The sequence below is a fragment of the Gekko japonicus genome, unplaced genomic scaffold (assembly GCF_001447785.1).
Source record: "Gekko japonicus isolate JY-2015 unplaced genomic scaffold, Gekko_japonicus_V1.1 scaffold665, whole genome shotgun sequence".
Lineage (NCBI taxonomy): Eukaryota > Metazoa > Chordata > Lepidosauria > Squamata > Gekkonidae > Gekko > Gekko japonicus.
The window spans coordinates 264,285-273,732 of record NW_015170294.1 but is presented as its reverse complement, the minus strand read 5'-3'; the positions used below and the strand labels follow the sequence as shown (position 1 = coordinate 273,732).

At 39.1% G+C, this 9,448-nt stretch overlaps 1 protein-coding gene across 1 annotated transcript in view; it reads right to left on the bottom strand.

Annotated features, from left to right (window-relative positions):
• The window catches only part of ASCC3 (activating signal cointegrator 1 complex subunit 3), a 409,581-nt gene extending 401,881 nt beyond the window's left edge, over nucleotides 1-7,700 (bottom strand). The window contains exon 1 of the mRNA XM_015417908.1: nucleotides 7,611-7,700. Coding sequence (XP_015273394.1) covers nucleotides 7,611-7,700 — 90 coding nt within the window. The remainder of the gene's footprint in view (nucleotides 1-7,610) is intronic.
• Nucleotides 7,701-9,448: the final 1,748 nt, after the last annotated feature.

The following is a 9,448-nucleotide window of genomic DNA, read 5'->3' as shown; positions in this document are numbered from 1 at the left end:
ATATCTAACTTTTCACAATTTTCATTGCCCTAATACCATATCTTCAGTGTCACATCAAAACAGAAACCCAGAGTTCATATTCCAATTAAGCATAAATCAGCAAAAATAATCTTTCATCCTCAAATAATTTGATTTTTTTCCCCTGAAGATTTGTAGCTTGCATTTTTGTATCAATGAGTCCCGATGTCTTCTTTCTTTATATGTGCGTGTGAGTTAACTTCTAGACTCCCCCTTCTGTGTTTCAGCCATGCTATATCCAGTATTTAATTTTCCATCTTAAACTTCCAGGCTTGTCGTTTTAGCTTCTTTTTTATCCCCTTTCTCCCTTCTTTACAAGAAGTTCTCTGCATATTCATTTGTATTAGGTCTGTCTTTATATAGGACAATCTCATTGTCTCTTTTTCCACTCCTATAGTGGAGAGGGACGGAGTATCATCAACTCCTTAGAATAGCAAACTTGTTCCTCCCCAACACTCTGTTTGAGCTGTATCTGTTCTTCCTTAACTTCGATATCTGGTTGTATACTCTGCCGTTTTTCAGTTATATTCGCACAAGCCTCTTCAAACCCTTTTTGTATTCCCTTCTGTATTCCTTCTCTAAGTAGTTTCAGAAGCTGCTCAACAGTTAATTCTCCCACAAGCATGATACACATCCTCATTTCCCTCTGCAAGTGCCATTTTTGTTACACAGTTAATTTCAGCTCAAGTAACGCAGCTTTTAATTTGAAGCTTTTAAACACCATCTAAAGCTTTTAATCTCCATTTAGGGTATCTGGCTTCGTTGTCAGTCCTTATCAACAATGTTTTTTGACTCCGTAAACAAAGAAGAAAAAACGTCAATCTTTCCCTCATTCCTTGTCTGGCCGCTAATCACCTCTATCTTGGGCACACCGACTCGGGGTAGCTTTATCCAAAGTCTGAGGTCTTGGCTATAGATAGAATTAGAAACATGCGTACTCACAGAGTCCCAGTATTGCCATATACATTAAGAATCCAAAAAACAAAAAAGTTAAAACGGAGGTTGTCGCTCTAGCTTCAGGGCAGTAACCACCACACCCCCGCATTTGCCATATGGGAATGAGCACCTCCCCCCGTATTCGGGGGGGCTCCAAATGAGCAGAGGAGGAGCGGGCGGCTCCGGAGTGATCCGAAAAGCCACTCCGCATCACAGTGCCATTGCCAGAAGTCTCATTCTCATTAGAGCATTACTTTAAATAATCAAATTATCCATAATGTTAGAAGCAATGTGTTTTCTTTTTCTTTATAATAGATTTTTATTAAAGGTAAGGCAGAAATATCTTACAAACATTAAGTACTTTTTTGTTTGTTAACAGCTAATACAATAAACAATAACTGTAGAGTTAAGAATAGAGAATCATTTAACGTATTGCACGTTCTCCTTAGAAAAGCCAAGATAGAGAGTATTTATGAGTAGAGTGTATCGTGTGTGTATGTAGCAAAGGTGATATCTTATTTGAAGCCTAAACATTGTTTAGAAATTGAGCCATCCGAGATATGCTGGGTTAGATGGTAGAAATTCGTGTTCTCTCATATACTGTATAAAGGTGAACCAAGTTCTAACAAACTTGGAGTGTGTGTTTTTGGGTCTATGTTGATCATCTCCGAAGGTGTTTGCGATTTTGTCCATTATATAATGGTCCCAGCTTTTTTCTCTCCACATTGCAATTGATGGTATATTCGGAGATTTCCACAATGCTGCAATTGACAATCTGGCTGTGGCCAGTAGCGTAGAGGTAAGATTAGATATTCTATACTGTGGAGCGGATTCTTCGACTCCTCCTCCTTCCTCTTGCCCGATGTTTAAACTGTCCCCCGAAGCCCACCTCTATGAATGTAGCCCGCCCTCCAAAGCCCCAAAGGAATAAATGAGATTTCTCCCCCCCAAGCCCCCCCCTTACTGCCCTGAAAAAACCTTCCTCAGGGAAAGTCAGTGCTCTCCCCCCCCAACCCCCCAGTTGTTCCTTGTTATTCTCCCTTTTTTTGTTTCTTTAAAGCCGGAGCAGAAACGGGGCCCCTCCGCGAGGCCTGTTGTTTAGCTCCCAGCTGTTTGGCACGGCTTGCGGCCTCTCTCAGTCTGGGACAAGTGATGCACTGTATTCTTGGTGCTTGGGGGGGGGGCAACAGTGGGAAGGCTTCTAGTGTCCTGGCCCCACTGGTGGACCTCCTGATGGCACCTGGTATTTTTGGCCACTGTGTGACAGAGTGTTGGACTAGATGGGCCACTGGCCTGATCCAACATTGGCATCTCTTATGTTCTTAAAGGTTTCCCTTGCTCAAAAGCTAGTCGAATCCAACTCTAGGGGGCAGTGCTCATCTCCGTTTCCAAGCCAAAGAGCCAGTGTTGTCCAAACACGTCTCTGTGGTCAAGTGGCCAACATGACTAAATGCAGAGGCGCATACTGTTACCTTCCCACCGAAGTGGTACCTATTTATCTACTTGCAATTTCTTGCTTTCGGACTGCTAGGTTGGCAGGAGCTTGGGCCAGAGATGGGAGCTCACTCCGTAATGCGGACCTACTGATCTCACATATTACACAAGACAAATCAGGTTTGTCACACTCAATAGATGCCTATTGCATTCACTAACAGTGTAATCCCATGTAGAGTTACTCCATTCTAAGGCCACTGGTTTCAGTGGGCTTAGCCCAGAGTAACTCTGCATAAGACTGTACTATTATACACCTTAAATGCACATCTTAAAAGGTAATACACAAAGAGACTATCAACACGCAACCTGCTTTGCAATAACTTGCACTCTGTGTACTTATACAAGATATTAGAAGAATCCAATGCTGCAGCAAGCATTAGACATTGCCGATAAAGAGCATGTTTAACAATAATCAGAAAAAAGAAAGGTATTTATAGTGCCTACTACTATGTAATAATTCAAATGCTTCAGAAAAGGCATAAGACCAGTATAATATGCCAGCAAGAAACAGAATAGGAGCCCTGTTTCACCTTAAATGTTGCACCAACATACCTGAGGGACTGCCTTTCCCCATATATACCCCAGAGAGCACTGCGGTCAGGGTCACAGAACTGATTGACCCTCCCGGGCCCCAAAGATGACAGGCTCGCTATGACCAGGGCCAGGGCCTTTTCAGTGGCAGCTCCTTACTGGTGGAACAAGCTCCCGTAAGAGATCAGGGCCCTGCGGGATCTTTTACAGTTCTGCAGGGCCTGCAAGACAAAGCTCTTCCACCAGGCTTTCAACTAAGGAGCTGCCCTCACTATTACCATCAACGAACCCGCCCCCCAGCCTTAACATCTGGCTTATTCCATCGAGCGACTCAGGAAGACCACTGAGCTGGAACTTTCAGCTTGTAAACATCCTTAGTACGCTACCACAAGCAATGAACTGAACGATCCCTAGCACCTTATGATTTTATGAGTTTCATCTGTATTGCTTTGTTTTAAAATGATTTTATATGGTTTTATTGGTATTTTGTGCCAACGTTGTAAGCCACCCTGAGCCCGCTTATAGGGAGGGCAGAGTATAAATTAAAATAATAAATAAATTAAAGACTAACAGATTTATGGTATAAGCTTTTTGTGAACCACAGGCCACTTCATCAATGTACCTGGTGAAGTGATCCGATTCATGAAAGCTTATACCACAGTAAATCTATTAAGTCTTTAATGGTGCCAAAACACTCTCGGATGTTTTTTCCTGCAACTGACTGCTATAGCTGCCCCCCTCGGAAATCTGATGCAACCGGAGACTTCCAGCAGCGCGGCGTGGTGACGGGCGGGGCACGCGAGCGCTCCAGAAGCCCGATTCCCTCCCACTTTCTTTTGGGGCTTTCTTGGTCTCCATTAAAGTCCCGACAGATCTCCAGGAGAGAGATCTGGTGCAGGGGGCTTGTGTTGACCCCTCCTGTAACTGGCAAATGTGGGGGGGTGTCCAACTTTTGCCCCGAAGCAGAAGCGGGCAAGTGGAGGGGAACATGGCCGCCACGTTCCCCATAGCTGCTGCCTTCCGTCTTTGTTTTTAATTATAAAAAACCTTATTTTGGATTACAAGCAACGAAGCAAGAAAAGCCTAAGAATCGGATATGCACACATCTTCAAGAAAAACGCGAAGACGCCCTGGAAACGCCCCGAAAACAATTAGCGCAAAAGAGAAAAACAAAGCGGCCAGAAAGGGAGAGAAGAAGCTAAGTGTTGCATACTTATTCTTTTTTTCTTATTCGCGGCAATGCATGTTATTCTCTTGGGAAAGGACTTATAATTGTAAACTGAATATAAGTTTGTAAGCTGAAGGACATTGAAATGGCAGCTGTAAGGGAAAATGAGATGGAGAAGATATTGGATGAGAATATACTTGTGACAGAAATGTCAGTGGAACAATTTTTAGAGGTCCTAAAAGAAGAAATACAAAAGGCCCTAAAAGAAGGAATACAAAAGGGGATAGAACATGCATTTGCAAATCTATATGAAACCCCTACTGTAGCAGAGAGAATTGAAAACGTGGAACCAAATATACAGAAGTCGGAAGAGATTATTGAGTGTCAGCAAGGAAAGGAGGACATAGAGTTAGAGTTCTGCCTGTAAAGAAGAAAAAACGGAAACGGAAAAGGGAAAGACAAGGACGATGCAAGTGGAGGATACAAAGGGACAAAATGGAATGGAGACATGACTTTGCAAAAAATAACAATGAGAGACTGGAAATAAACTACCATCTGTGTAAAGAGAAACAGCACATAGACATGTTACTAAGGGAGGAAAAGTTACAGAAGGCAAATTAAATTCTATGAAATCTTTATATGTTTTGTTTCTATGTGCGTTTGTTGGTAGGCGTAAAAAAAGGATTTATAATTGGATAGATTGGAAGTTTACTTACTAGAATATATTGTTAAATGTTAGAGGATATGAATTTATGATGGTGGAATGAAAAGAATAAAGCATGGTAAAAGTGGTTACTAAAATTATTTTGGTTGGTTTTGTACTGTCCTTAAGGTGTTTTTGGTTTTTGTCAGTCCTATTTGTGTTTTTGAAAGAAGTATACTGGAAAGAAATAAGTATTGCACTCATAGAGTATAGGAAATAATGAATTTAAGAGTGCTGGAATTATTTGATTTTGCTTGAAGGTATAATCATGATTTATGATGGAACAAATAGATTGGAATAAGGGGATGTTTATTTACTGGAACATAATGTTAAATGTAAGAGGATATGAATTGAAAGGTGGTGGAATGAAATGATTTGATTATGGTAAAAATGTTTACTAAAATTATGTTGGATTTTTATTGTCCTTAATGTGTTTTTAGGTTTGTTTGTTTTTTTGTTATCTGACTGTTTGAAAGATGTGCATAGGAGAGAAATAAGTATTATGCTCTTAGAGTATAGGAAATAAGAAGTTTAATGGCTATCAATTTAAATGAAATGATTTGATATAAATAGGGCAAAGTGTTTATTTAGTGGTAAAATATCAATGGAATTTTAGGAAGGGGAAATAGCCAAGTAATGGAAAAATATACTGATCATACTATATGTCTAGGGCAAATGTAATTATAAATAGTATGACAGGTGTATAGGGTAGACAATCTTGACTTAAATTGTAAGGAGGTAAATAGTAAAAAAGGAAAAGGATGAAGAGTTTAGTTGCGGATACTAATGGGAAGATATCTAGTATCCTATTCCAAGGGAACAAATGTGATTTGAAAAAGATTAACTTAAGGTTTATAGAAAGGAGAAAGAAGGAATCTTAAAAGTTAATATTACTGGATGTGTGTATATGAAAGTTTCAGTTTTTGGTGATTGTGTAAAAGGAAAATTTATGAAGTTGGGTAGTAATGTTGCTTTGTAGAAATGATTTGAAGTATAAGGAATCTATTGTATTAGTATTAATAATTGTTGGTGAATATGCATTCTTGTGAAAACCCAATAAAAAGTATCTGTAAAAAAAAAGAAAGAAATTTGATGCAACCGAGTCAGTCCTTACTGACTACAGTTGGTTGCTTATATCTTAAAACATAATCTCCACACATCTGTAATTAAAATGCTTAGGCCTCGACACAAAAACAGCATCTACCATCCAGTCTCTGACCCTCCATTTTCTACAGTCTATGTGACAATGACTTCCATAAGCCAAATATTTTTTTCAAGAAACACTCTTCCTTTCCTCCCGCCCATCTCCCATTTCCCCTGTCCCTTCCTCAAAATCATCTCTCTGCTATGGGAAAAGGTGGGAAGAAACACCTGAAAAGTCAGCCTATGCTGATTGTTAGATTTACATCTATCCTCTTTTTACCCTAATTTATAATTCCAAAAATCTTTTTAAAGAGTAACCCTTTGTCACAAATACCACTCTTCATTTCACCAGTCAATAATCCTTCTTGGGATCCTTCCCATTTTCTCACTTTTCAGAGAAATTAAGCAATCAAGAAAACAGGATATTAACATAATCTCAAACCACGTCCAATTTCCTTATGGGTTTTTTTCTATCATGCTGACTCCAGTTAGCTGGAAGACCCCTATGACTGGATTATTACTAACTGTATCTAGTATTCAGACTCCTCTTTGATATATACCAGGAGAGACTATGTAAGAAAAATATCCTAAGTGCTGTACAGTATGTTCCTTCAATTTGTGCTATATTAGTTGTTGCCAATGCGCGTTTCAGTGAACAGATTCTTTTTTAATGGTCCATTTTGTTGTAGAAGAGCACTATTTCAAATGACAAGGGAAGAGGGAGCCCAACCGCTATTCTAGTAATGATGATGAAAAACTGGAATGAAGTATAATCAGGAGGGTTACTCTGGGCTTATACTGACATGCAAAAAATCAGAATCAGCCCTGAAGTGCTTGGGTAGGTGTAGATGTAGGCGTAGATGGCATCTCAGTATCAAATTTTCAAATGCCAATTTGTTTCTTTTCAATTTACTCTGTATAAGAATGTAATTGGCGGCAAAGGCTGATTTTTTTTTAATTCCTATACCATTTCTGCTAGCTTGCCTTTTGCTTCACAAATGTCTGCTATTGGTTAACAGTTCAGGGTTTCATTTCCAAAGGAAATTCTGAGCTCAGCCTCTACAGCCATCAAAACCAAAAAAATAATAAGTTGGGAACCCATTTTCTCACTTGTATCTCTATTTGCAGTGCATACTGAACAATATGGTGGGCTAAAGGACTGATCTACAAACACCAATCTTCATCAGCAATCTGTGGCAAACCAACAAAAACACCCACCTACAGGGAATTAATACAACAAAGTATTACATACAAAGTATTGTAAAGGAGATGCCAACTTCTCCACATCATAGCAGTTGGCCAGACTGTAGGCCAGAACCAGTCCTCAGAATACCATTGTTTGTCCTGCTGAGAGCAGTATGTGTCATAAAACAAGGGAGGAAAACTTAGGTGCAGCGTTTTCTAATGTCAAATCATCAAAATGCTTTCTGAATTAAGGGGAGCCCACAGAACCACAGCCTCCCTCTTTGTGGCACCAAAATCTCCTTTGTGAGCCTTCAAAAACTTTAAAATATGTAAGAAATGCATCACTTGTAGCAAAACGTTTTGTATTCTTTAAGTAGATAAATCGAAACATAATATTTTCCGAATATGTACATTTTATTAAAGAATAATTACCGTTAAGTCAGCAGATTCTTCACTATAATCATCTTGTTTAGTGACATTTGAAAAGGAGCGCAGTGCACCCGTTAGTCGAGGAAGGGCCATTTATTACCCATTCAGTGATCCGTACGATGAGACATTAACACAACTCTCCAACGTGCAAATTCCTAAAGAGAACAACAAAATCAGAATGAAACTTTGCTAATTCTGTAGAAACTTTTCCAGATTAAAAAGTAAGGCAAAGATACTGTTTAGCCAGCCACTTGGGTATAAGGCATCGTGATTTAGTAAGGCAAGACAATCTTCTGTTTCTTGAAAATTTATAATACAGATTTGCCAGGTATTCTTTTTAAAAGCAGAAGCAAAGTGCATCGAAAGGGAAAAAAATAGCTGTGGTAAAACAGATTAGTCATTTTATAATGCCCCGCCTCACCTCTATATAAACTAATATGGCTAGCAAACATATTTTAGATTCCTAGGCACCAGATCTGTTCTTAGATTAACAATGAATTTCCAGCTGTGATAACCAGTAAAGCCTTTATAGTGAATCTGTTAGAAGGAAAAAGACGAGAAATATGAATGGGGGGACAAGGCGGGGAAAGACGTTTTTTGCTTAGTTGGGGGAACACTTCAAATCAGGGGAAGGGATTGGCCTCTACACCCTGTCTGTTGGCCCTCCAGGACAATTGTTTGAAACAGGACGCCAGACTAGCTGGGCCACTGGTCTAGTCCAACAGCAATTTTCCTGTTAAATATTCTGGAACAAGTTAAATGCTTTTAATACAAAGTTCTTATTCAAAAATGCCTTGTTAGAACTGTATAGTATGGAAGGTTTTATGCAATGCCATCTGCAGCAATAATTATAATTCCTGTATGTACTAGACATATACAACATTTTTTTTTCAATAACCTTACTCTTTAAATGGGATTAAATTTGCTCAGCATTAATATGAAAAACTGTGGTGTACGACAGTAATACATCCCCAAAAAATCAATGTTGCTAAAATCAGTGTCCTAGTCTGTTAATAATCCTTAATATATATGAGTGCATGAAGACTGTTTCTCAGTCCAAATAACCTTTTCTTTACTATAAAATATATGGTTTCAATTTTCAAAAAAAAACCCCGTGTTTCAGGTGTGTGCAGGTGGGTAGCATAGGGCTCATTAATTTGCAGCTGCCTGTCATTTGAGGTATAGTGAGAATTTTGAGGAAAATGATCAGTACAATCCTAAGCAGAGTTATACCTTTCTAAAGCCACTGACTTCAATAGACTGACAAGGGTACACCTCTGCTGAGGACTGGCCAAGATGTTTAAACTGCATAAGTATGCCAAATGGTAATGAAAAGCTCCATCATCATAGTCAACTTGCGGCAACCCCATCAGGTTTTCAAGGCATGAGACAAACAGAGCTGGTTTGCCATTGCCTGCCTTTACGTAGCAACCCTGGACTTCCTTCGTGGTCTCCCATCCAAGTACTAACCAGAGCCAACTCTGCTTAGCTTCCAAGATCTGATGAGATCGGGCCAGCCCGGACCACCCACAGCAGGCTCCTGCTATGTCAAATATTACAACTTTCTAAGGTAACCAAGTTATGAATTATGCATTTTATGTTCTTAAAGTAGTGAAATACTTTTACTTGATAGTTTTTTTAAAAACTGGAGAAGTGGTTTATAAATCTAACAAAAATAAAGATCTGCAGTTTCTAATTAACAATTTTTTAAAAAATTAAAGGTTTTTTGGGGGAAAGATGTTCTTACTTCCTCTTTGGAACATACATAGTTCATACAACACTATACAAAGAAAAAATGATGTGTTCATAGCAACATTCTTTGAAAGGGATCTCTTAATTCA